Source organism: Geotrypetes seraphini, chromosome 8 (genome assembly GCF_902459505.1).
Source record: "Geotrypetes seraphini chromosome 8, aGeoSer1.1, whole genome shotgun sequence".
NCBI lineage: Eukaryota > Metazoa > Chordata > Amphibia > Gymnophiona > Dermophiidae > Geotrypetes > Geotrypetes seraphini.
This window is the reverse complement of record NC_047091.1, coordinates 58,001,448-58,028,889: the sequence shown is the minus strand read 5'-3', so window position 1 is coordinate 58,028,889 and position 27,442 is coordinate 58,001,448. Positions and strand designations below refer to the sequence as shown.

Below are 27,442 nucleotides of genomic sequence, written 5' to 3'. Positions count from 1 at the left end.
TTAGACTCAGCCTCCAAAGGAATAGACATGGAATCACACATATCTTTCAAAAAAGAAGTAAAAGATGTGGATTCCTGTCTTGAAGAAGGATCAGGTAACGCAGAATCATCTTCTTCAGAAGAACATTCACCTTCAGAAAGGAATGGTTCTTCAGAGTCTCCCCACAGATCAGGGTCTCTTACATGAGATGTACGATCCCGGGACTCTGGAGTCGAGGGTTCCAAATGTCGGGATTTGCGTACCGACTTACCCGATCTCATCGACACGGTACCGGGAGATGTCACTTGTTGTACCGGTGCCGAAGTCTGTACTGACTGATGTCTCGGTTCCGGTGCAAGAAGTGGCATCGATGTCGATGAGGCTGAGTGCACCGGTACCGAGGGAGTGGATGCAAGAATAGAAGGTTGCTCCACTATCGGCACCGGTGGCTCAGACCGGACCGGTTCTGGAAGGATCGGGGTTAAAATAGCAGGAAGCAGCTGCTGGAGTTGTTCCCTGAGCTGAACCTGCAAGACGGCGGCAATGCGCTCATCTAAGGAGGGCACCGGTACCGCTTTTTTCTTCTGCGGTACCTTAGGTGCCGCTCTACACTCCGAGGAAGAACCCGATGTCGAAGGGCTAACTTCAATCGGAGCGGAGCGCTTCCGCTGGCGTTTCACGGTCGGCAGGATTGGGCTCACTGCAGTGGAGACCGGAGGACGCTCCAGCGGGGAAGGCTTCTTAGCCGGCTTACCTGGAGGGTGCGACGCCGGCGCAGTATCGCGCGATGTCGACGAGGAAGGTGCCGACTGAGATGGAACCGATGTCGGTGCCGGTGTAGCAGAGTCGGACATCTCGGCACCGAAAAGCAACCGCTGTTGGATCTGGCGGTTTTTCAGAGTCCTTTTCTTTAACGATGCGCAGCGGGTACAAGTTGACGCTCGATGATCAGGACCAAGACACTGCAGACACCAGTTATGTGGGTCTGTCAGTGAAATTGGCCGAGCGCACCGCTGGCACTTTTTAAACCCGGGTTGAGGGGGCATGAATGGAAAAACGGCTTCAGCCAAATCGAAGCCCGAGGCTTCGATAGTGGCAATAGGCCCCGCCGGGGCGAAACCGAAAGAAAAGGAAAAAAATGACTAATTAGAATTTTTTTTTTTTTTTAAAGAAATAAAGAAAAAATGAGGGAAAAGATATTTCCCAAAGGGTTTACGCGAGCGTGGAAGGCAAAAATCGAAAAAATATTCAACAGCTGTTGAACACACGTCTTCTTAGCTCCGCGGAAACTAAGAAACTGGGGACCGCGCGCCTGTGTCGGGCGGGAAGGCACTCGCACACGCGCGGTGCGGCCTCTAGAACTTTCCAAGTTCTTAGAGTGCAATCACTCTAAAAGTGTCCGTACCGGGGCTCCGTCGGTGCCGTCACCCATCAGTCAAGAATATCTGCCTGCTTGTCCTGGGATAATCAAGGTTTCAGGATGTTGAAATTGAGGACTTCTACCCTCTACTGCCCCCTGACTCAATGCCAGAGCTCCGACTTCATGCTGCCCGTATTCTATCCATGTTCGGGAGCACCTATCTTTGTGAACAGATGTTTTCAATAATGAATCTGAACAAAAACAAGCACAGATCACGCATTACCGATGACAACCTCCATGCTGTTTTGCGGGTTGCTACAGCCCAAGAAATAAAACCGAACATTGACTCATTGATACGGGGAAAACGGTGTCAGACATCTAGCCAGAAAACAAAACAATGAGCATTTTAGGTACATTCCAATATTACTGTTTTGCTTGATAGCATGTGAGTTGGTTAACAGCACTGTTAAGGAAAAGATTGTTCCACTCATTTTAAATTCACATTTCTGGTTAACATTGTCAGTTTATGACTGTTCAGTAAACCATTCGGCCCGCGATTTAGGCTGGATTTTTGATTTTGGCCCCTTCTCTGATTGAGTTTGACACCCCTGGTATAGACGGTCCTTATCCGACCATTTAACTAGAGGGAAGGAGGTCCAGGTCCTGTCGGCTGCTATGGGTTCTTCTGATGTAGGTTTTGTTATAATCTCGTCGAGGTAGGCTGATGAGTTATTGAAGGTGGATCTGGTTGTGGTGATCTTACTTTTGTAGTGGTCAGCTAGCTGAGAGGCTGTTGGTGGGTGGTTTCCTTGAGTGGCTTGGTGTCAGTGAGATTTTTTACTAGTTTGAAGAGCATTTTAGTGTTTGGGGATTTGGTACCAACTACTTTGGAGTGGTAGGCTTTCCGTTTTTCATTGAGTTTGATCTTGTACTGTTTGATTAGTTTTCTCCACTCGACTTTGGTTTGTTCATGGTTCTGCTTTTTCCAAGCTCTTTCAAGTTGTCTGCAGTGCCTTTTTAGTTGTAGAAGTTCATTGTTGAACCATTTGTCAGATGGCCTGCAAATTCTGTTTTTGGGTTTAAATGGGGCTAGATCATTCAGTGTTGTTTCGCTTAAGGTGCGCCAGTGGCATATAAATTCCTTGGGATCTGTGGAGCCTATTGCGAGGTCTATTTTGTCCCAGAATGTGGCTGGTTTGATTTTTTGGCGAGTTGTGAAGGAGTTTTTTGGGGTTCGGGTTTGTTGTTACTTTGTTCCCAATTGATGTTGAAGGTATATTTGTAGTGATATGACCAGAGGGAGGAATGCCAGGTACCATTGGAGATGTGGATATCTGGTGTGTGGGAGTTTTGGATTGTGTATGCTGCAATATCCAGTTGGTGGCCTTTTTCATGCGTGGGTTGTGGGGTTAAGGATTTGGTAGGATAGTGCATTGAGGTATGAGAGTAGATCTTAGACTTGTTTTGAAGTATGGTCTTCTAGGTGTAGATTAATGTCTCCAAGGAGTAAGTTATGAGTTCAGTTTAGTGAGTTCTGGAAGACGAAATCTTCAAGTTCATGTTTGGAGGTGTTCCATTTGCCTGGTGTAATGTAGCAAAGAAGGCAGGTTAAGGTACCTCTGAGTGTGTGATCGGATAGTTGGCAGGCTAGAAGGTCCAGGTGGGGGGAGGAGCATTTATCCAGGACTTTTAGGTTGAGGTTGTTTTTGACTAGTATAGCCAGTCCTCCCCCTCGCTTGTTTTGTCGACAGACTAGCTCTAGTTTGTATCCTTTGGGGCAGAATTCAGTTATGCGTGGGTCTGAGTCGGAGGTTAGCCAGGTTTCGGTTAGGAAGAGGCAACCTAGTTGTTCTTTAGTTATCCAGTCCTTAATTAGGTCTGCCTTTGGGCTAATTGATCTTATGTTCATGTATGCACAGGCTAATGAGGTGAATTTTGTATGAGTGGTGATAATCTTTGGATGGAGGAGGTTTCTAGGAAGTCCAATCAACGCGGCGTCTTCGGGCCGGCTCCTTGAGTGCTGCAATGCATAAAGCCACGGGAAAAGGCTCCTACGTGCTTCTGCGCCTGAACTGGAAGCCTTCTCTCTGACATCACAACGTCAGAGGGAAGGCTTCCAGGTGAGGCGCAGGACACGTGTGAGGAGCCGCTGCCCACAGCTTTGTGCACTGCAGCACAAAGCGCGTGCGCGAGTGCCTTCCCGCCCGACGAAGGCGCGCGGTCCCCAGTTAGGATAAGCCAGCTAAGAAGCCAACCCGGGGAGGAGGGAGGGACGCAAGAATATCTGCCTGCTGTCCCTGGATAACACCTGTTACGGTAAGTAACTGTGCTTTATCCCAGGACAAGCAGGCAGCATATTCTTGACTGATGGGTGACCTCCAAGCTAACAAAAAGAGGGATGGAGGGAAGGTTGGCCATTAGGAAAACAAATTTTGTAAAACAGATTGGCCGAAGTGTCCATCCCGTCTGGAGAATGCATCCAGACAATAGTGAGATGTAAAAGTATGAACTGTGGACCAAGTAGCAGCCTTGCAGATTTCCTCAATGGAAGTGGAACGGAGGAAAGCTACCGACGCTGCCATAGCTCTAACCTTGTGGCCCGTGACAGAACCTTCCAGTGTCAGGCCCGACTGAGCATAACAGAATGAAACGCAAGCAGCAAGCCAATTGGATAGGGTGCGTTTAGATACAGGATGACCCAACTTGTTAGGATCAAAGGACAAAAACAGTTGAGGAGATGATCTGTGAGGTTTGGTGCGTTCAAGATAGTAAGCCAGAGCACGTTTACAGTCCAAGGTATGCAAAGCCTGTTCACCTGGATGAGAATGAGGCTTTGGAAAAAATACAGGTAGGACAATGGACTGATTAAGATGAAAGTCAGACACAACCTTAGGAAGAAACTTTGATTGCGTACGGAGGACCACCTTATCATAGTGAAAAACAGTGAAAGGTGGATCGGCCACTAGTGCATGCAGCTCACTGACCCTCCTGGCAGAAGTGAGAGCTATAAGGAAGACCACTTTCCAAGTAAGAAATTTGCAATGCGCTGTGGCCAAAGGTTCAAAAGGAGGCTTCATTAAAGCGGAAAGAACCACATTGAGATCCCAAACCACAGGAGGGGGCTTAAGAGGTGGTTTCACATTGAAAAGGCCCCTCATGAACCTAGAAACTAAAGGATGAGCCGAGAGGGGTTTTCCATGAATTGGCTCATGAAAGGCAGCAATGGCACTGAGATGAACTCTGATGGAAGTCGATTTGAGACCAGAGTCAGACAAGGAAAGAAGATAGTCCAACACCATTTCCACTGCCAGAGACAAGGGATTATGGTGATGTAAGTGGCACCAGGAAGAAAAGCGAGACCACTTCTGTTGATAACACTGAAGCGTGGCCGGTTTCCTGGAAGCATCAATGATAGAACGGACAGGTTGGGAAAGGAGTGAGTGAGCTGAAGTCAGCCCGAGAGATACCAAGCTGTCAGGTCCAGAGACTGTAAGTTGTAATGCAGTAGAGTCTGCTGATGCTGAGTAAGCAGTGAAGGAAACGGTGGAAGAAGTATGGGTTCCCTGGAACTGAGTTGAAGTAGAAGGGAGAACCAATGTTGCCTGGGCCACCGTGGAGTGATGAGAATCATGGTGGCTTGTTCCCTCTTGAGCTTGAACAATGTCCGCAGCATGAGCGGTAGAGGAGGAAATGCATATAGGAAGAGATTGGTCCAATCCATGAGAAATGCATCGGGTGCCAGACAGTGAGGAGAGTAGAGTCTGGAGCAAAACAGGGGCAGCTGAGAATTGTGAGGAGCTGCAAAAAGGTCCACTTGAGGAGTGCCCCGTTGAGCAAAAAAGGACTGGAGAGTCAAAGGGTCAAGAGTCCATTCATGAGGTTGGAGAATTCTGCTGAGATTGTCTGCTAAGGAATTCTGTTCCCCTTGAATGTAGACAGCCTTCAGGAATAAATGACGAGCTGTCGCCCAAGACCAAATCCGTTGGGCTTCCTGACATAACAGGCGAGAGCCCGTCCCTCCCTGTTTGTTGATGTAGTACATTGCAACTTGATTGTCTGTGCAAATGAGAAGTACTTGAGGAGAGAGAAGATGTTGAAAAGCCTTGAGGGCATAAAACATCGCTCGGAGTTCCAGGAAATTGATGTGGTGTTTCTTTTCCTGGGTAGTCCAAAACCCCTGAGTTTGGAATTCGTTCAGGTGAGCTCCCCAGGCATAAGGGGATGCGTCTGTGGTGATCACAAAATGATGAGGAGGTAGATGGAACAGTAGACCTCTGGATAGATTTGAAGATGTCAACCACCAAAGAAGCGACTGTCGAAGAAACGAGGTCACAGATATGTGTTGTGAACAAGGATCTGTCGCTTGTGACCACTGAGTCGCTAGGGTCCATTGAGGAGTACGCAGGTGGAGATGTGCGAAGGGTGTGACATGTACTGTGGAGGCCATGTGTCCCAAGAGCACCATCATGTGATTTGCAGAAATGGTAGCCTGTTGAAACACCTGCTGACAGAGATGAAGGATGGTGTGAAGGCGGTTTGATGGGAGAAACGCCCTCCTCAGAACAGTGTCCAGAATGGCTCCAATGAATTGAAGTCGCTGAGTTGGAATGAGGTGCGACTTGGGTAGATTGATTTTGAACCCCAGCAGTCGAAGGAATTGAATGGTCTGATTGGTGGCAAGCAGAACCGCCTGAGGTGTATGAGCCTTGATCAGCCAGTTGTCCAGATAAGGGAAGACTTGAAAGTTGTGAGAGCGGAGATAGGCCGCTACCACAATCAGACATTTGGTGAATACCCTGGGCGAGGAGGCCAGACCGAAGGGTAGCACCTTGTACTTATAATGATGTTGGTTGATGAGAAAGCGTAGATATTGCCTGGACGTCAGATGGACAGGAATGTGTGTGTAAGCCTCCTTGAGATCGAGGGAGCATAGCCAGTCGCCCTGAGAGAGAAGAGGGTATAGGGTGGCAAGAGAGAGCATTTTGAACTTCTCCTTGACCAAACATTTGTTGAGATCTCTGAGATCTAATATTGGTCTGAGGTCTCCAGTCTTTTTGGGTACTAGAAAGTACTGGGAGTAAAATCCCTGGCCTCGCTGATCTTGAGGAACTTCTTCGATGGCATTGAGAAGAAGGAGGGATTGAAACTCTTGAGCGAGAAGGAGGGACTGAGACTTGTTGGAAGCAGACTCTTTTGGCAGGCCTAACGGCGGATGAGTCTGGAAGTTGAGGGAGTAGCCTTGGGCTATGATAGAGAGCACCCACTGGTCGGTGGTGATTACTTCCCATCGAGAGTGAAAAATGTGAAGTCGACCTCCTATGGGTTGTGGAAGAGGACAGGAGGGCGGAAGACTGGCAATGCCCTGGAGAAGGGAGTCAAAAGGGCTGTGTCGGCTTAGTTTGAGGGGCAGGCTTTACGTTAGGCGGTTGTTGCTGACGAGCCTGTTGGTGCTGTTGGCGTTGCCTCCGAGGATGAGGAGGATGAGGCTGAACCGGCCGAGCAGAACACCTCCTCTGATACGATGGTTGTTGTCTAAACGGACGAGGAGGAGGAGGCTTCTTTTTATTTTTCAATAAGGTGTCCCACCGTGTCTCATGGGCAGAAAGCTTTTGAGTGGTGGTATCCATGGATTCCCCAAACAGCTCATCCCCTAGGCAGGGCGCATTGGCAAGCCGGTCCTGGTGGTTCACATCCAGGTCTGAGACTCGAAGCCATGCCAATCGTCTCATTGCTACAGACATAGCAGTGGCCCGGGATGTCAGTTCAAAAGTATCATAGATGGAACGGACCATAAACTTCCTGAGTTGTAAAAGGCTGGAGGTGCATTGTTGAAACGCAGGAAGTTTGCGGTCCGGAATATACTTTTGAAAAGAGGCTACCTGTTGGATTAGATGTTTCAGGTAAAAAGAGAAGTGAAACGCGTAATTACCTGAACGGTTGGCCAACATTGCATTTTGGTAAAGTCGTTTCCCAAATTTATCCATGGCCTTGCCCTCTCTGCCAGGAGGGACAGAGGCATATACACTAGCTCCCGTAGATTTCTTCAGGGTCGACTCCACCAGCAGAGACTCATGGGGAAGCTGATGTTTGTCAAACTCTGGAATAGGAATCACTTTATAAAGTGATTCCAGTTTCCTAGGGTCTCCTGGAATAGTTAGAGGAGTTTCTAAATTCTTGTAAAAAGTTTCCCTCAAGATGTCATGAAGGGGTAACTTCAAAAATTCTTTGGGAGGTTGGTCAAAATCCAAAGCATCGAGAAATGCCTTGGATTTTTTAGAGTCAGACTCTAGAGGGATTGAAAGGGTGTCCGACATCTCCTTGAGAAACTTGGTGAAGGACGAGTGCTCTGGCTTACTAGCAGGGTCCTGCACCGATGGATCATCCTCATCCGACGAATAATCTTCCTCGGTACCGAGGGGATCGTCAGAGTCATCCCACAAATCAGGGTTCCATACCGATTGAAGACGGCCCTGAGAAAGGGGAGTAGAGGATTCGGTATGCTTGGTTTTGCGTACCGATTTCCCTGAACGGGTCGATACCGTACCTGGTGACTGTACAGCGGTACGGGTGTCAGAGAACGGTACCGGATCAGAAGCCGAGTAAGCAGTACGTCGAAGAGACTTCGGCTCTGCCGACAGAACAGGCATGGAGATAGATTTTTGCGGTGCCGATAAGGTCGATGCCGATAAAAGAGGCTGGTCGACATTCGGCACCGAAGGCTCAGTAGGTACCGACACTGGAGTCAGCAGAGCCGGGAGCAGTTGCTGCAGTTGCTCCTTAAGTTGGACCTGTAGGATGGAGGCAATACGCTCATCCAAAGTCGGTCCCGATGGCACCAATACCGCTTTTTTCTTGCTCGGTACCTGCGGTGCAGCTCGACGCTCAGGAGAAGTCGATGCCGATGAAGAGGCAGTAACTTCAATGGGAGCGGAGCGCTTACGGGGCCGGCGCACAGTCTGCAGGACTTGGCTCACTGCATGTTCGACTGGCGGGCCGAGAACAGTAGGGGAAGGCTTCTTAGCCGGCTTACCTACGGGGTGCGACACCGGCGATGCATCTTGCGGTGCCGACACCACCGGTGTCGACTTGGAGGAAGTTGCAGGAGTCGATACCGGTGGAACTTCCATAGCGGTACCGAAAAGGATCCGCTGCTGTATTTGACGATTTTTCAAAGTTCTCTTTTTAAGAGAACTACAGTGAGTGCACGTTTCTGCCCTATGGTCCGGACCCAGACACTGCAGGCACCACTTGTGCGGGTCTGATAAGGATATAAGGCGCGCACACCGCTGACACTTTTTAAAACCCGGTGAAGGGGGCATGAAGGGAAAAACGGCCGTAGCAAAATCGAAGCCCGAGGCTTCGATGGTGCCAACAGGCCCCTCTGGGGCCGACTGAAAAAAATCGAAAAAAATTGACTTTTTTTTTTTTTTTACACAAACAAAATAAAATAAGAAAGAGAACAATTCTCGAAGAAAAATAACGCGCGAGCGGGAAGGCGAGTAAAAAGGAAAAAAATTTTCAACAGCCGTTGGAAACACGCGTCTTCTTAGCTCCGTGGAAACTAAGAAACTGGGGACCGTGCGCCTTCGTCGGGCGGGAAGGCACTCGCGCACGCGCGGTGCGGCCTAACTAGAACTTTAAGTTCTTAGAGTGCAATCATTCTAAAATTGTCCATACCGGGGCTCCATCGGTGCCGTCACCCATCAGTCAAGAATATGCTGCCTGCTTGTCCTGGGATAATACTAGTTTTTGCATTTCTCTTTCAGTTGGAATTTGTATTCTCTTGATTTTTCTCACCATTTCAGTTTGGTGTGTTCTCTTTTACTCTTGATCCAGGCACGTTCTAGGTGAATTCTTGATGTTTCAGTATTTGTAGCTCTTTGATTTCCCTGGGCGTTTGAGCTTGAGCCGTTTGGGTGCAAGACGATTTAGAGTATTGTCATTGAAAGAATCCCAGGCAGTGCAGAAGTCATCTGATGGAGGATCAGTGAATTTGGTGTCATAGCTGGTATAGATGATTGCCTCATCGATTGGTTCTCTAGTTAACATTGCAGTTGGAGGTATGGTTTTGTTGATTTTAGATTTAAGCCAGCTAAGCTTGAATTTGAATATGTAGAGGTCTGACAAGAGTGATTGTTGCCAATTACCTTCTGAGGATGGAAGAGGTGGCAATGAGGTCTAGGTGGTGGCCTTTTATGTGTGTGGAACAGAAAGGTGGCCAGGAGTAGTCTAAGTTTTGCATATGTGCTCTCACCCAAGGAACCACCTCTAGTGCAGCCACCATCAAGCCCAGAACCTGAAGATAATCCCAGGCCAACGGAGACTGCTGTGCCAATAGAGCTAAGATTTGGTACCAAAGTTTCAGTCTGCATGCCTCTGGAAGAAACATTTGGCCTCTCTCTGTGTTGAAGCAGACACCCAGGTTGACAATCCAGCTCAGACCTTGAAAGGTCGTCAGGAAGGTATGAACTGCTTGCTCCGCTTCCTCTCTCGAGGGGGTACTGATGTCAGTTGTCCAGGTAAGGGTGGACAAGCCAATTCAGTTTGCAGAGATGAGTCACCACCACAACCATCACCTTGGTAAAGGTTCAGGGGTGAGGAGGGGGGCTGTAGCTAGGCCAAAAAGAAGAGCAATGAACTGAAAATGCTGTTCCAGGACATGAAAATGTAGGAAGCGCCTGTGATCCCTAAATATTGGAATATGGAGGTACCCCTCCGCCAAGTAGACAGCTGCTAGGAAGACTCCCCTGGCTGCAGTGAGGCAATGACCGATCAACGGATCTCCATATGAAAATGAAGCACTTTTAGAGCTGCATTGACATACTTATGTCCAGGATCGGCTGCCAATTATCTGAGCCTTTCTTGGGCATGACAAAAATATATGGAGTATTTGCCAGAGCCCAAGACACAATCTGGTACCCGCTCAATCGCCTGAATGTCTAGCAACCTCTGCAGGGTTGCCTGGACCTGAGCGGCCCTCTCCAGTCAGCCCATTGGCGAGCCAACGAACCAGGCAGAGGGGAAGGGTGAACGCCAGCTTGTAGCCATCCCTAACTTCCAGAACCTATTTGTCAGTCATGATAGCTTCCCATGCTTCCAGGAAGTCCTGTATCCTGCCTCTGATTTTGTATGGAGAGGCTGGAGACCTGGTGTCACTGAAACTTCTTGGGCTGTCCACCTGGATGGGGGATGAAGCACTGGGATTTTCTATTCCTGGAGAATCTCTGCCATGGGCTCTGAAAGGATCTCTGGGAAGAGGATCCAGAGGAGAAAAGGTGTGAATGGCGTGTGAGCCTTGAAAGGACTCGCAAGACTGCCCTTTAGAATTCCTGGACCAGCTGTCCGGGAGCGACTTTGGATGGTGGTCCCTGGACGCTAGCCATGAGGTCATCCAACCCCTAGCCAATCAGCATATTGCGCCTGAAAGGAAGCCTACTGACAGTAACTTTGGACGTGGAATCCCCAGCCTAATGTTTGATCCACAAATTTCTGTGTGCAGACAGAATAAGTCGAAACCTTGCTCACTACCCTTAGCAGATCATACAGAGTATCTGCCACATAGACTACTCGCACCAGCAACAGCTGGGAAGGAGGTTCTGAAGGAGCTCCTCCTGGATTACATAATTTAGAATGGCACATACGAGCCAAAAGTTAAGCTGCCATAGCTGCCTTCACATGAGATTCAAGGCTTTAAACTGCCTTATCAGCAGCATGTGCAGTCTGCAGTTCTGCTGATCATTGAGCATCATGCCTACCTCGCTAGGGAAGGACATGCACTTGTTACCTGAGCCACCAGAGTCCACTTCAGGCATAGCAAATATCTGCTGGATCTCTAGGTCCATAGGGTACAATTCAAACATGGCCTTAGCCACCTTCAGGTACCCCTCAGGGTTCACCCAGTGCTCAGAAATAAAGGACCTTCATGTCAGAATTTCATGGCAAGGAGTAAGCAGAGAGTGAATCCTGCTGAGTAGAGAACATTGGATAGCGAAGATCCATCAGAGCAGCAGTCTTGAACAGCTTGTGAACTGAGGTTCCTTGCCCTGGTCCGCAGCAGTACTCAGACCCTGATCCACTTCACCCAGTGTCACATCATCTGTGACTGAAGCTTCACTCTACGAAAGAGGATAAGTGTCCAGATCATCATCTTCAATGAACCCGCCCGACCAAATGCTGGAGTACAGGGAAGATGTGGGTCTCCTTAGAGAAGCAGATGCGGAATTACAGGGAGGCTGCACAGATTGTCGCTCTCCAGCTGACCCAGAAAACGTACCAGCGCTACTGACAGGCTTGCCAGAACAATTTCACAAAGTCGGGCATAAAGGACAGAAAACCCCCTTCAAGAGGAGAGTTAAGAGCGTTTTCTTTTCATTTTAGGACCATCAGCGCTCTTACTAAGCACTGGCACTGTACTATGGGACTCAAAAGGGCAAAATCATCCCACAACTGTCCCAATAGTCGTTTGGCAGCATTAATAATATGGTGAGGCTGAACCTGAAGTCCCTGCCTCCCCAGCCTGTGCGGAAGAACATGCAGCACTGGGGTGCTCTTCTGGTGCCCATCCAGCACAAACTTCACATGAATTCATGATATTGGAGCCTGAGGACTCCATCCCTGGTGGTTAGACTCAAAAACGAGGCTGTTTGAGAAATTAAAAACAAATCGGGAAAAATCCAAGATGGCTGCCACTAGGATTTTCCACAGAAAAAATGGCTATACCTCAACCAGAGGACCAAAAAAACCCAGCGATTTTAGGATTTTTGGAGTTGGGAAACAAAGCTACAACAAGTTATCACCACAAAAACAGCAAATTCAGACACCCCCCCCCAGGCTATGACAGACTAAACACTGGGAAGATGTGCAGCAGCCTGCCACAGCTCCTCTCTGGATAACAGGAATTAGAAGAGGACCTCCGCCACCAGGAAAGCTGCCTCTTCAGACTCTTCAACTGCCAGTTGGGCTATAGCTGGACTGAACCTCAACTACCGGGACCACAATCCAAATGCTACGAAAAGGGCGAAAGAAAGTGCAGGCGACAACATGTGCGCTCTGAAGAAACACAATTGGTGCCTGTTCAGCCTGTGCTAGCACTCCTGATCAAGTCAAGGAGGGGAAAACCCTGAGCTCCACAGTTCAAGCAGGATTCACCTGTCAGCTGCAGAACAAAGTCTGCTCCTCATCAGGCTAGGCAATCACTGAAGCTGAAAAGGAATACAAATCCTGCGAAAAACACATAAAAAATACTTGAAAAACATAAAAGACCAGGCAGATTAAAGTTGGTCCTGCAGGCTCACTTGCAGAAGAAATAATTGACTGGGGGCAGCAGAGAGCAGTATCTCCTGCAACGGACTTGCAGAAGCAACAAGAGGCATACCATCCCTATTGCACTGGAAATTTAATATACTGCAAATTGTAATCTACTCAGATAATTTGTCAAAGTTATATCAAATAGGTATAATAAAATTAATTAAAATTGAAGGAATAAAATAAGGAAAATAATCACACAAGGATGCTAGGTTACAAGTGTTCATAATTATAAGAAAGAGAAGCGAGGAAGGAAACCATTAAATCCTTGTAGAAAAAGAAAGAAGGAAGTGAATAGCTAGACTAATCACTGCCTTAACAGTCCTGAGGCCTTTATCCTGCATACCCAGAATCCTTCCAGAACCTCATTATCATATGCTTTACATTCAGTTACTAGCTATTGCTCTTATTAATGTCAATAGACCTACCCTCCAGTTGCTCCTAATGTTGCCATTGTACTACACCCAGCTACAGTCAATATGGGTATGGAAGATCGGATCTGAGAAAAACAGGAAGACATTCCACATGGCAACAGCCATTACTGCTAGTGAGCCACCAGGTTACCCTGAAAAAAACAGTACTCTATTATAAACCAAGCTTACCTTCAACTCAAAGCATATTCTGCCTCTGTTAACCCCGTATGTGGCTCTTGCACCAGACCAGAGATATGCAAAACCTTCTATGGTTAGAGGATAGCCAGTAAATCGATCCCTTGCTACTTTAAAATGAAGGTCACAGTTATCTGAAAGTAAAGAAAAATCATTCTAGAATTAAATAAATAAATAAATAAATCCACTCGAAGCCAAATTCGTTCTGCAAATGTGGGTTTCCAGCTTAACTCATACTGGTCCTTGATGGGCTAAAGTACCATAAGCTTTCACTCAACTATAGTAGCATGCAAAGAAGTCTGTAAACACTTCTAAATTTTGCATTCTTTCAACTTTTAATTTGTCTGTGAACCACATTATAAAGGGATACAATTGACTATTAGAATCAACTTGTTATTCTAGCTTGGCCTTAAATTTCCGAGTTTAAATTGTCATGCTAATCGTTTTTCTACGTAAATCAAATAATGTACTTTGCGGCCAAAAATGTACAAACGAGCATCATCTATCCATCATATTCATGTAGGTGGCCTTGAAGGATGCCGTTTTGTGCGTATTTGGTGGCTTTTCCATTCCTTAATTTGAGTTTTGTGGTTTGCCACCCCTTTCAGGGGCAGCTCAAGGTAATCTGTGGATGAGGCGAGGGATGATTTGGTGCTGCCCCAACTATTAGGCAAGACTGGCAAGCTGCCTATGGCAGCAGTTTCTTAGAGGGTAGTAGTAGCTTCAGTAACACAGTAAATAACAGCAGAGCTCGTGCACCACTCCTTTTAGGCCCAAGTCATCCATGTTTAAAGAAAAAAAAAAAAGATTTTGCCAGATAAATTCAAAAGAACTATGTTTCTCACCACACATACTTTAACCTGCTTTTCAGCAAAAACACAAAGATATATGATGCTCAAACAAGAAGCAAAATGAGAACAAGAAAAACTCAGTTTAACACACCATAATAAAATTAGATATATGGGAGCTGATATTCTACTTCCCCACAATGTGCAGATCAGAACTAGAACATTTCTCCATGGCAGTAGCCACACCAAAAAATCCCTGATTTTCATATTATCTGAATAGCAACACAAAGCTCTCCAACTACCAGGCACATTGTGAAATACAAAACTGAAAAGGGGCTCCATATTTTGTACTGAATTTAGTACAAAGATATCTGCAATTAATATTTCCCAAAGCTAACATATTTCAATTAATAAATTCCAAATAAAGTACAGTTACTTAACAGCTGTTCTCCAGGGACAGCAGGCAGATATTCACATGTGGGTAATATCATCCACAGAGCCCGGTACGGACAGTAGTAAAGTGTACTGTCACTTTAAGCTTTTAACAAACCTTTGAGACAGCCCACACTGTGCATGTGCGAGTGACTTCCCATCCATCGCCGGCTCACAAGGTCATCCGTTCTATGTCCAAGTGAAGAAGCCAACTAGGAAAGGGGGTCGGGTTGCGAGAGTCTCTGACTGCTGTCCCTGGATATCACCTGTTATGGTAACTGTGCTTTATCCTTAGACAAGCAGACAGCATATTCTCACATGTGGGACTCCCTAGCTTTAGTAAAGGGATGGAGGGAGAGTTGGTCTCTAAGGAAACAAATGCTTGTTGATTCCCAAGGAAGTCAGGTATACTGTCTGATACGAGGAGGTGGAGGCAAGGGAAGAAAATAAAGACTAAGTAGAAGAACCCTGTCCTCAATAAGAGGAAAAAGAGAAGAACCCAAGGAAACTATATGAATGGAGGTTGTAAAATAATAGATGACCTGACAGCGGCAAGGGAATGCAAGCAGAGGCAAGGGAGACGCCATAAAGATTCAAGAAAATAATAAATGGATACTATCAAAAATACATATATAGAAGACCAGACCAAAAGAGCAGTTGAAACCCATCATGTCTCAGGTAGACAGAGATGGGTAGTGAAAGGGAATTAAAATGAAAGCTTGGTTCCTGCAGAATAGAATAGTGTCATAGGAATAAAGGAAAAAAACAGCCTAGAAAGGAGAGAAAATCCTTACTGTGGATTATAGAAAGTAAGGTAAAGAAATAGTGGCGGACAGAGGTAAAGCCACGTAGTAAAAAAGCTCCCCTTGAGGGCTGTGAAAGAGCTCTGGTATGTCTAAAACAGGGGTCTCAAAGTCCCTCCTCGAGGGCCGCAATCCAGTCGGGTTTTCAGGATTTCCCCAATGAATATACATGAGATCTATGTGCATGCACTGCTTTCAATGCATACTCATTGGGGAAATCCTGAAAACCCAACTGGATTGCGGCCCTCGAGGAGGGACTTTGAGATCCCTGGTCTAAAAGGATAGCAAAGGAGAAGTAGTATTTCTCAAGAGATAGGCTGGAAAAAAAAGGAAACCAGCAAAGGAGAAGTAGTATTTCTCAAGAGATATGCTGGGAAAAAAGGGAAACCAGCAAAGAAGTTTGGTAAAGAAATGGAAATGTTGGATATCCCCATAGGAAAGGAAAATGAGAGGGATATGCAAATTTATATGCCGAACTTGGCCTCATCTTCTACTGAAACGGAGAGTAGTGAGCTCAGAAACTTGAGGATTAAGTGAGAGATATAGGTCCTTTTCCTAATTAAAGGAAGGAATGTTAGAAAGAAGAGCAACCATGAATCTGGCTGCAACCAACAGAAGTGAACTGTAGAATGATTGGCGAACAGTTCTATTCTATTCCCATGGTTTCTCTTTTTGAGATGAGAAGAAATGTAAAGAGGCAATGTTCATACGAGTTAGCACAGTTACTTGCCATAACAGGTGTTAAACAGGTGTTATTCAGGGAGATCAGACAGCTATTCTCAACATATGGGTGACGTCATACACAGAGCCCTGATGTGTACAGCTTCGCAAGCATATTTGCTTGAAAAACTTTTAGAAAGTTTGCGACTGCCACACTGTGCATGTGCGAGTGCCTTCCTGCCCGACGCAGGGCGTGCATCTCCTCAGTTCAGATTTCTGCCTGCTGTCCCTGGATAACAACTGTTATGGTAAGTAACTGTGCTTTATCCCAGGACAAGCAGGCAGCCTATTCTCAACATAATGGTGACCTCCAAGCTAACCAGAATGGGATGGTGGGAGTGTTGGCAATTCAGGAGAATAAATTTTGTTAACACTGACTGGCCAAAATGGCCATCCCGTCTGGAAAAAGTATCCAGACAATAATGAGAGGTAAAAGTATGAACCGAGGACCAAGTGGCAGCTTTACAGATTTCCTCAATAGGAGTAGATCTAAGGAAAGCTACTGATGCTGCCATGGCTCTGACTCGACTCTGTAGATGCAGTCCAGCCTGAGCATGGCAGAAAGAGATGCAAGCCGCTAACCAGTTGGAGATGGTGCACTTGGAAATCGGATGTCCCAACTTGTTTGGATCAAAGAAGGCAAAAAGTTGAGGTGCAGATCTGTGTGGCTTAGTTCTTTGCAAGTAGAAAGCCAAAGCACGCTTACAGTCCATAGTATGAAGAGCTGTTTCTCCAGGATGAGAATGAGGCTTTGGAAAAAACACTGGAAGTGCAATGGATTGATTGAGATGAAATTCTGAAACCACTTTGGGTAAGAATTTAGAATGAGTACGGAGGACCACCTTGTCATTATGGAATACTGTGAAAGGTGGGTCTGCAACTAAAGCTTGTAGCTCAGTGTTTTTCAACCGCTGTTCCGCGGCACACTAGTGTGCCGCGAGATGTTGCCTGGTGTGCCGCAGGGCCGCCGGGCCCGGAGCTGACAGGGGGCCCGAGGCAGGGGCGCCAGTAGCTCGCCAAGGCAAAGTGAGTCGATCACCCAGGACTCACTTTGTCTTGGCGATCTAAAATCTATCGAGCCGATAAGTCTTCTTCTCCCCGACGTCAATTCTGCAGTCGGAGAGGAAGTTCGGGCCAGCCAATCGCTGCCTGGCTGGGCGGAACTTCCTCTCCGATTGTAGAATTGACGTCAGGGAGAGCATGCGTTGGCGTCGGCTTTGGGGCCTGTTATCCATTGGTGGGTCCTGTTCCCCGATGGCAGCGGCAGTGGCAGTGGCTTGGGGAACGGCAGGGAGAAAGAAAGAAAGGGGGCAGGCAGGGAAACAGAAGGAAAGAAGAGAAAAAGAAAGAAAGGTCAGAGAGAGAGGAAGAAAAAGTTGGGGGAGGGAATGAGGTGTGGAGGAGAGAAAGCATACAGGCTGATAGAAGGGAAGAAAGATTGGATGCACAGTCAGAAGAAGAAAGTGCAACCAGAAATCACCAGACAAGGTAGGAAAAATGATTTTATTTTAAATTTAGCAAAGTGGAGGCAGTATTACCACAGTTTTCAAAGGAATTTGCCCAAATAACTTAATAGTTAACTGGGTAAATTCCCAGAGATGAAAACTTCCCTTCACTTACTATGCACAGTTCTGAATTTATATCTGCTGTCTATATTTTACAATATGGTCACCTTTTACTAAACCGCAATAGTGGTTTTTAGCGCAGGGAGCCTATGAGCGTCAAGAGCAGCGCTGGGCATTCAGCGCAGCTCCCTGCGCTAAAAACTGCTATTGTGGTTTAATAAAAAGGATGGAGGGTATATTTGTCTATTTTTGTATGCTATAAAAACCAAATACAGAGAGAGACTGAGAGCTGTTGACGAAGAGCTACGTGTGTGTCTTTCTTCGATTCCAGCCAGAATATCAGCTTTGTGTTCAGCCAAACAGGCCCAGGTTTCGCACTGAATAAAGTATTTTATAATTTTTATAATTTTTATTTCATAATAAAGTAATTATAAAATACTTTCTTTGTGTTTATTTGATTCCTATTCAAGAGAATTACTTTATATAGTCAATATAGGCAGAGAGTTAAATTTTTTAACATTTTCTAATGGTGGTGTGCCTCGTGATTTTTTTCATGAAACAAGTGTGCCTTTGCCCAAAAAAGGTTGAAAAACACTGTTGTAGCTCACTGACCCTGCGAGCAGACGTGAAAGCAATGAGAAAAAAACACTTTCCAAGTGAGATATTTGAGATGAGCCGAAGCCATTGGTTCAAAGGGAGGCTTCATAAACTGAGCATGAACAACATTGAGATCCCAAACCACTGGAGGAGGTTTGAGAGGTGGATTGACATTGAAAAAACCTTTCATAAATCTGGAAACCACAGGATGATCAGAAAGGGGTTTCTCTTCGATAGGCTGATGAAAAGCAGCAATTGCACTGAGATGGACTTGAATGGATGTGGATTTGAGGCCTGATTGAGACGAATGGAACAGGTAATCCAAAATTGAACAAGGAGGTAGATTAAGACTCCTTGCGCTGAATGGTGCACCAAGCAGAAAATGTAGTCCATTTCTGATTGTAGCATTGTCTAGTGGTAGGCTTTCTAGAAGCCTCTAAATTGTCCTGTACAGATTGAGAAAACTGTAGAGCAGCAGTTAGGTTGAGAGTTAAGAACATAAGAAATGCCTACACCGGATCAGACCTGGGGTCCATACAGTCCGGCGATCCGCACACGCGGCGGCTCAGCCAGGCGTACCCTGGCGAATACATTAGTCACTCGTATCCCTCAATGTGTCCTGGAAGAAGATGTGCGTCCAATTTTCCCTTAAATCCTAGAATGGTGGTTTCCTCCACCATCTCTTTCGGGAGAGAGTTCCAGGCGTTCACCACTCGCTGTGTGAAGCAGAACTTTCTTACATTTGTCCTGGCCGTGTCCCCTCTCAGCTTCAGGTCATGACCTCTGGTCCGAGTCTGGGTCGCATTTGCCAATGTGAATAACGCTGATATTTGCTCACCATCCTTTCCCCCTGTTGGTGAGTGAGCTTGCTCCATTTTATTGATTCCTTTTAGCAATTTAAAAGTCTCTATCAGATCCCCTCTCAGTCTTCTCTTTTCAAGGGTGAATAATCCCAGTTTTCTGAGGCGATCTTTGTAGCTCAAGTTCTCCATACCATTTACTAGCTTCATCGCTCGCCTCTGCACCCTCTCCAGCAGTGTTATATCTTCAGGTATGGAGACCAGTGTTGGACACAGTATTCCAAGTGTGGTCTGATCATTGCTCTATAGAGCGGCATTATGACCTCCCTTGATCTACTCGTGATTCCCTTCTTTATCATGCCTAACATCCTGTTTGCTTTCTTTGCCGCCGCTGCACATTGAGCCGACGGCTTCAGGGTCCTATCTATCAGTACCCCCAGGTCTTTCTCTTGTTCGCTCTTCCCCAATGTTATACCTAACAGTTTATACTCATGCTCCTTGTTTTTGCTGCCCAGGTGCATCACTTTGCATTTTTCTACATTAAAACTCATCTGCCAATTTTCTGCCCATCTCTCAAGTTGCTTCAAATCTCTCTGGAGTTTCTCGCTGTCTTTTTGTGATCTGATTGCCCGGCATAGCTTTGTATCATCTGCAAACTTGATGATAACACTGGTCGTTTCTTCTTCCAGGTCATTTACAAAGATATTGAATAAGATAGGCCCAAGAACCGAGCCCTGAGGCACACCGCTAGTTACTTTCTTCCAGTCTGAGTACTTCCCATTTATGCCCACTTTCTGTCTTCTGTTTTCCAGCCATTTTCCTATCCATCTTAATATATCCCCTTCTATTCCATGACTTTGTAGTTTTTTGAGAAGTCTAACATGAGGTACTTTGTCAAACGCTTTCTGGAAGTCCAAGCATATTATGTCCACCGGTTCTCCGCTATCGACTTGTTTGTTCACTCCCTCGAAAAACTGAAGTAAGTTTGTCAAGCATGACTTCCCTTTCCTGAAGCCATGCTGACTACCTCTAAGCAGGTCATGGTTATCCAGATGCTGTACTATGCTGTCTTTAATCAAAGCCTCAACCATTTTCCCAGGGACCGATGTGAGACTCACAGGTCTATAGTTTCCAGGTTCACCCCTTGATCCTTTTTTGAAGATTGGGATGACGTTCGCTATCTTCCAGTCTTCTGGTATCCGTCCGGTTCTAATTGACATGTTAGCGAGGGATTGCAGTAGTTCTCCGATTTCCACCTTTAGTTCCTTTAATACTCTCGGGTGAATTCCATCTGGGCCAGGGGATTTGTCACTTTTTAGTTTGTCAATCTGATAGTATATCTGGTCCAGATCCACCTTCACCGTGGTGAGGCTCTCCTCTATTTCCCCCTTGAAAACTTTAACTGTTTCGGGTATTGATGTGGCATCTTCCTTGGTAAAGACAGAAGCAAAGAAGAAATTTAATCTGTCTGCAATCTGTTTGTCCTCTTTGATGTATCCTTTTCTTCCTTGGTCGTCGAGGGGGCCCACTGTCTCCTTTGCAGGTTTCTTCCCTTTAACATATCTAAAAAAGGGTTTGAAGTTTTTGGCCTCTTGGGCTATCTTTTCCTCATAGGCCCTTTTGGCTTCTCTCACCGCCTTGTGGCACTTCTTCTGGTCGTCTTTGTGACTGTTCCAAGCCTCGGTTGTTTTCTCGCATTTCCATTTTTTAAATGAGTCCTTCTTTTCCCCAACTGCATTCTTCACCTCATTGGTTAGCCAAGCTGGTTCTCCTTTGGCTTTAGTTTTCCTTTCTTTGGCTATCTGCAGAATGTATAGATTCTGTGCTTCGATGATAGTATTTTTTAGTAGGGACCATGCTTGCTCTATCGTTTCGATTTCGGCTATCCTTTTCTTGAACCGTTTTCTTACCATGGCTCTCATGTTATCGTATCTTCCTTTTTTTAAGTTAAAGGTCTTGGTTAGGGTCTTGGCTCGCTTCCCCTACCCGATGTCGAGTTTAAAGTAGATCATATTGTGATCGCTCGTCCCCAATGGGACCGTGACTTCTACTTCTTTTGTTTGCCCAATTATGCCATTTAGGACCAAGTCCAAGGTGGCGTTTCCTCTTGTCGGTTCTCCTACCATTTGTTCTAGGAAGCAGTCACTCATCATTTCCAGGAACTTTATTTCTTTGCCGCAGCTTGAGGTTACTAGGTTCCAGTCTATTCCTGGGAAATTGAAGTCTCCCATGATCATTACATTGCCCGTCCTACATTCATGTCTTATTTCTTCTATCATCTCAGAGTCTGTTTCCTCTGTCTGTCCTGAGGGTCGATAGTAGAGTCCTATTTTTGTGTCTGCTCCGTTCTGTCTGGGGATCTTTACCCAGAGGAACTCCAGTTTCTTTTTCTCCTCCGCCTTCCCTTCTCCAGTAGATTCTACTCCTTCCTGGACATATAGGGCAATGCCTCCCCCTTTCTGCCCTGTTCTGTCTCTTCTGTAAAGCTTGTATCCCTGCAGTACTGTATCCCATTCATTTTCCTCATTCCACCATGTTTCTGTTATGCCAATGATATCTATTTCTTCGCGTCTTGCTAGTGTCTCCAACTCCCCCATTTTATTTCTCAGGCTTCTGGCATTCGTGTACATACATTTAAGCTCCCTTTGTGCTGCCTTCTTGGACTTTCTGGGCTTCACAGTCCTTACTGTGTCTTTCATGGCATCTATTTGCGCTCCATTGTTGTCTCCCTCATTTGCTGCAAGTTCTTCCCCTTTATCTGAGCGGATGTCCTTAGTGCCTGCTGTCCGGGCCATCGACTGGTTGTCGACTGTCCGCTCTCCCCTGATCTTCAGTTTAAAGTCTTCTCAATGACCTTCTTCATTTTTCCAGCCAATATTCTCGCCCCTTCTTTGGTGAAGTGTAGTCCGTCCTTCCTATAGTACCTGCTCCTTCCCCAGAACGCCATCCAGTTGCACACGAAGTCAAAGCCTTTTTCCTCGCACCATCGTCTCATCCAGGCGTTGATTTCTCGCAGTTCATCTTACCTCTTTGCATCTGCTCTCAATACCGGGAGGATCTCAGAAAATGCCACTGTCACCCCCCTGACCTTGAGTTTTCTTCCGAGTGAGCGGAGCTGGTTCTTCATTTCCTCCCTATCATACTTCCGTCCGCTCACGTCATTGGTTCCCACGTGGATAAGTACAGCAGTGTCATTCCCTCCTGTGCTGTCTATGATCCTGATGATCCTGCTGGCCAGTTACCAAGCTGTTAGGTGTAGAGACTGCAGGTTGGGATGAAGCAGAGAATCCTGAATCTGTGTAAGCAGAGAGGGAAAAACTGATAGAAGAATTGGCTCCCTGCAACCGAGTTGAAGTAGACGGGAGAACCACGGTTGTCTGGACCACTGAGGAGCTATGAGAATCATAGTGGCATGTTCGTGTTTGAGTTTGACGAGAGTCTGAGAATGAGAAGAAATAGAGGAAATGCATACAGAAACTGATTCGTCCATTCCAGAAAAGCATTTGCCTCGAGGCGATGAGGAGAGTATATCCTGGAGCAGAATTGAGGCAGTTTGTTGTTGTAGGGAGACGCAAAGAGATCTATCTAAGGAATCACTCACTGAGAAAAAATGTGATGGAGAGGTGAGGAATTGGGTGACGGGATAATCGCGCGCCAGACACCAGCGCACCGACAATTCGGCACAAGAAAGAAGCGCGCAACGGGAAAACTTAGTTTTAAAGAGCTCCGACAGGGGGTGTGGGGGGGAACCCCCCACTTTACTGCATAGTGTTCGTGCTGCCGTTGGGTGGGTGCAACCCCCACATTATAGAGAAAAAAGAACTTTTCACGAAAAAAACCGGAAGAAGTTCCGTTTTCTCTATAATGGAGGGTTCCAACCCCCCCAAATCCCCCCAACAGCAGCGCGAACACTATACAGTAAAGTGGTGGTGGTGGTGGGGGGGGGGTTCCCCACTCACACCCCGCTTCGGAGCTCTTTAAAACTAAGTTTTCCTGCGGCGCGCTTCTTTCTTGCACCAAATTGTCAGTGCTCGATTGTCGGGGCGCTGATGTCTTGCAAACGACCGACTATGAATTGAGTGTCCATTTGTGAGGTTGGAGAAGACGACTCAATTTGTCCATCAGACAGTTTTTCTCTCCTTTTAGAAAGGTGTTGCGAAGGATTGTCCAATTCCAAACCTTCTGAGCTTCCTGACAAAGAGGGAAAGATCCTGTTCCTCCCTTGCTTGTTGACGTACTACATGGTGACTTGACTGTCTGTCCGAATGAGGACTACTTGATCATGGAGAAGATGCTGAAAAGCCTTGAAAGCATTGAAGATCGCTCTGAGTTCCAACAGATTGATGCGACACTGACGATCTGTGTTGGACCAATGGCCTTGAGTACGGAGACCGTCGAGATGAGCCCCCCAAGCATAGGTCGAGGAATCTGTCGTGAGGACCTTTTGATGAGGGGGCGTTTGAAATAGTAAACCTCTGGAGAGATTGGAAGAAAGCATCCACCAGTGGAGCGACTGTCTCAACGAAGGAGTCACTGTAATGTGCTGAGAAAGTGGGTCAAAAGCCTGCGGCCATTGAGATGCCAGGGTCCACTGAGGAATTCGTAGTTGAAGTCTGGCAAAAGGAGTCACGTGAACTGTAGAGGGCATGTGAACTGAGAGAACCATCATGTGCTTCGCTGAAAGTGAAGTGAGGGATGACACTTTGTGACAAAGTTGAATGAGAGCATCCTGATGTTGAGGAAGGAATGCCCTGAGTTGTACAGTATCGAGTACAGCTCCGATGAACTGTAGAGTCTGAGAGGGCTGTAGTTGGGATTTTGGGAAGTTGATTTCAAACCTCAAGCTTTGGAGGAACCAAGTAGTCCGTTGGGTCGCTACAATAACCCCCTGAGATGTTGAATCTTTGATGAGCCAATCGTCCAGGTACGGGAAAACCTGAAGACCATGGTTGCACAGAGCTGCTGCTACCACCACTAAGCTCTTGGTGAAGATTCTGGGAGATGATGCCAGGCCGAAGGGTAGCACTCTGTACTGAAAATGATGATTTCCCACCTGAAATCTGAGGAACTTGCGAGAGGCTGGATTAATGGGAACGTGAGTATAAGCTCTGAGATCCAGAGAGCATAACTAATCATTCTGATCTACAGGGGAATACAAGGATGGCAGATAGAACATGCAAAATTTTTCTCCGACAAGAAATTTGTTCAGTGCTCTGAGATCCAAAATAGGTCACAAATCGCCCGTCTTCTTCGGAACTAAGAAGTAATGGGAGTAAAAACCCCGTGCTCTGCTTTTCCAGAGGAACTTCCTCAATGGCATGAAGGCAAAGCAGAGCTTGAGTTTCCTGAAGAAGGGTGGTCTGGGATGGATTGGAAGGATATTCTCTTGGTGGAAGATCTAGAGGAATCTGGATGAAATGAAGAGAGTAACCTTCCCTGATGATAGAGGACACAGAGGTCGAAGGTTATGAGCTCCCATCGGTGGTAATAAAGATGGAGAAGGCCCCCTATAGGAAGAGGAGAGGGCAGAGGCAGAACGATTGAGGTTATGCTCTGTGTGAGATGGTCAGGGTGCAGCAGGAGTCTGAGGTTTTTGCTACCGTTGTTGCTGCTGCTATTGTTCCTTAGGAGGCGGCCTTGAATAAGGAGCTGTCTTCTGAGGAAAACGCTTCTGGTAGGATGAACAGGCCTATAACCTTTGGCAGTGGAAGGCTTTGGTCTAATGATGGAAGTAAAGGACTTCTCATGCTCCGATAAACGCTTGATAGCTGCCTCAATAGAGTCATCAAACAACTCATTGCCTTGGCATGGAATGTTAGCCAGTCGATCTTGCAGATTCGGGTTCACCCAAAAGGCAGTGACCCTAGAGGACATCATAGGCAGATTGAACCAGATGCATACGAAGTTGACCCAGAGTGTTGTGTAGTTGTTGAAACTTTGGAAGTCGATGTTGGGGAAAATATCTGGAAAAAAAAAATCAGGCATGGCATTGACCAAATGCTTGAGATAAGATGTGAAGACAAAGTTGTAGTTCAAAACTCGGGTTGTCATGATTGAATTTTGATACAGCCAACGACCAAACTTGTCCATATTCCTGCCCGCTTTTCCAGGCAGGATGGTGGCATGAACCTTGGCAGGTTGGTTCTTTTTAAAGAAGATTCCACGAGAAAAGACTGATGGGATAATTGAGACTTCTCAAATCCATTACAGTGGACCATCTGATATCGAGATTCCAACTTTGCTAGCACAGCAGTAACAGAATACGGTGTCTCAAGATTTCTTTTGAAAGTTTTAGAAAGAATGTCATTTATGGGTAATTTGAGAGACTCTCTAGGAGGATGAGGAATTCCCAGTTCTTTCAGATACTCCTTAGAGTATTTTGAGTCAGATTCTAAAGATATGTTAAGATCCTTACTCATTTTGCACAGAAACTGGTAAAGGATACCGGATCTGAAGAGGTATGACCTCGTTGAGGAGAAGGTGATCAAGACCCCTCGAGGTACCTCTCATAGCAGAGAACGAGGGTGAAGCCTCTCTGGAGTATTTATACCTGAGATTTGAGTCGATAGGGAAAAATTGTGAAGAATATCTCACAGGAGAAGAACTCGACTGACGAGAGTGGTGAGGTTCCACAACAGATCTCCTCAACGAAGGAGTTTGTGATCTTGAAGAGCCTCGATGTCTGGAGAAACGAGACCTGTCTTGAGAAGAAGACCTGGGTCTCGATGAAGAAGTATGCCTCAAATCATGGTCCCGTGATTGAGTCGGATCCAGTCTGGAAGATGAATGTTGAGGCTTCCTTGGCCTGTGCCTCAAAAAGGGCAATACCTTATGTGAAGAGGTAGGACTGGAAGTCGAAGAACAAAGCCGAGATACCAAAGGACTCAGCTCCTTGTAACGAGGTATCTCAAGGCACTCTTAAGAACTCGATTCCTTGTATAGTGTGTGTAGATTCATCTGGAGGCACTCTTAAGGACTCGACTCCTTGGATAGTGTGTGCAGATTCATCTGGAGGCACTCTTAAGGACTCAACTCCTTGTATAGAGTGACCAGATTGAACTCGTGGCACTGCCAAGGACTCGACTCCTTGTAATATTGCTGAGTGCTCAGGCTGGACTGCAGGAAGCAGAGTCAAGGCAGTAGTTAATTTGGTAAGCATGTTACCAAACTCCTGATGCAGAAGAATCTCCAACATGTTCGGCAAAACCGGCACTGAGACCACTGAATATGGTACATTTGGTGTGGCTATAGTCTCCAAGGAAGACAACCTCGAAGAAGAAAGATGTCTCAATTTTGAGACACGTTTCTTGGGGAGCTTCAAAACCACCGGCTCTAAGGGTGGCATGTCCAGAGGAGTTGGCTTAGCTATCTTACCTGAGGAGAAGATTTAGCTGTATTCCCCTAAGACGAGGACTTCCCAAAGAGGAAGGTTTGATTAAGGTTGAGGTCGAGGTGAAAGGTGGTAGCCCCATAGAAGACTTCACTGGATTTGGGGGTTGGAATCGGGGTCAGGGTCTTAAAGGCCTATCCATGCTGCCGAATATTTTTTTCTACCTGAACTCGACGACGTTTAAGGGCTCGAGTTTGAAGTGTAGCACAGCAGGCACACGACTCTGGATGATAGTCAGGTCCTAAACACTGTACACACCAGTTGTGTGGGTCAGTGAGGGAGATAGCAAGCTGGCAGCGGCTACACTTCTTCAAGCCTGTGACCAGCCGGAACATAGAATGAAAAATAGCTGCAGCTAAATCGAAGCCCACCAGCTGAGGCCGCGGGCTAGGTCCTGCTGTGACATGAAGAAAAAAAACAAACCAAACTTAAAAAAAAAAAGAAATGAAAAGCGCAATAAACACAGCAATCCTGTAAGGAAAAAACATGAGCTGCAGTGAGAGAAGGCACGAGTAGAACTAATTCTAGCGCAGAGCGTCGAAACGAGGACTTCTCGACTGCGGAAAACTGAGAAGATGCGTGCCCTACATCGGGCAGGAAGGCACTCGCACATGCGCGGGGCGATGGTTTCGAACTTTCTAAAAGTTTTACAAGCAAGTCTGTTTGCGAGGCTGTCTGCATCCGGACTCTGTGGATGACATCACCCACATGTGAGAATATGCTGCCTGCTTGTCCTGGGATAAGACCTGGTAATTTCTGTCCCTGTGTTATAGTTATGCTCATTAGAGAATAACACGGTGACAAAATTCATCACCGTTCCCGTCCCCACGGGAAACCATCTTCATGTCATTCTTTAAGGAGAGAGGGAAGAATCAGAGTATGAATGGCCACAACCACTGACCCACAAGCTTTGCTTTGAAGTATGCTGGTGTAGAAGGACTGAGGTTGAAATAGACACTAGAAAATGACATGGGATTATTTCCCGCGGTTATCCGCGGGGACGGGAACGGTGATGAATTTTGTCACCGTGTCATTCTCTAATGCTCATTTCACAGGTTTCCATACAACATGGTTTCAAGATCACACAAATATCTAT

At 46.4% G+C, this 27,442-nt stretch overlaps 1 protein-coding gene across 2 annotated transcripts in view; it reads right to left on the bottom strand.

The window, feature by feature from the left end:
* Positions 1 to 27,442, bottom strand: part of HNRNPUL1 (heterogeneous nuclear ribonucleoprotein U like 1) — a 329,125-nt gene that overhangs the window by 225,651 nt on the left and 76,032 nt on the right. For both annotated transcript variants that reach the window (XM_033955122.1, XM_033955123.1), the window contains exon 5: positions 13,246 to 13,385. In XM_033955122.1, coding sequence (XP_033811013.1) covers positions 13,246 to 13,385 — 140 coding nt within the window. The remainder of the gene's footprint in view (positions 1 to 13,245; positions 13,386 to 27,442) is intronic.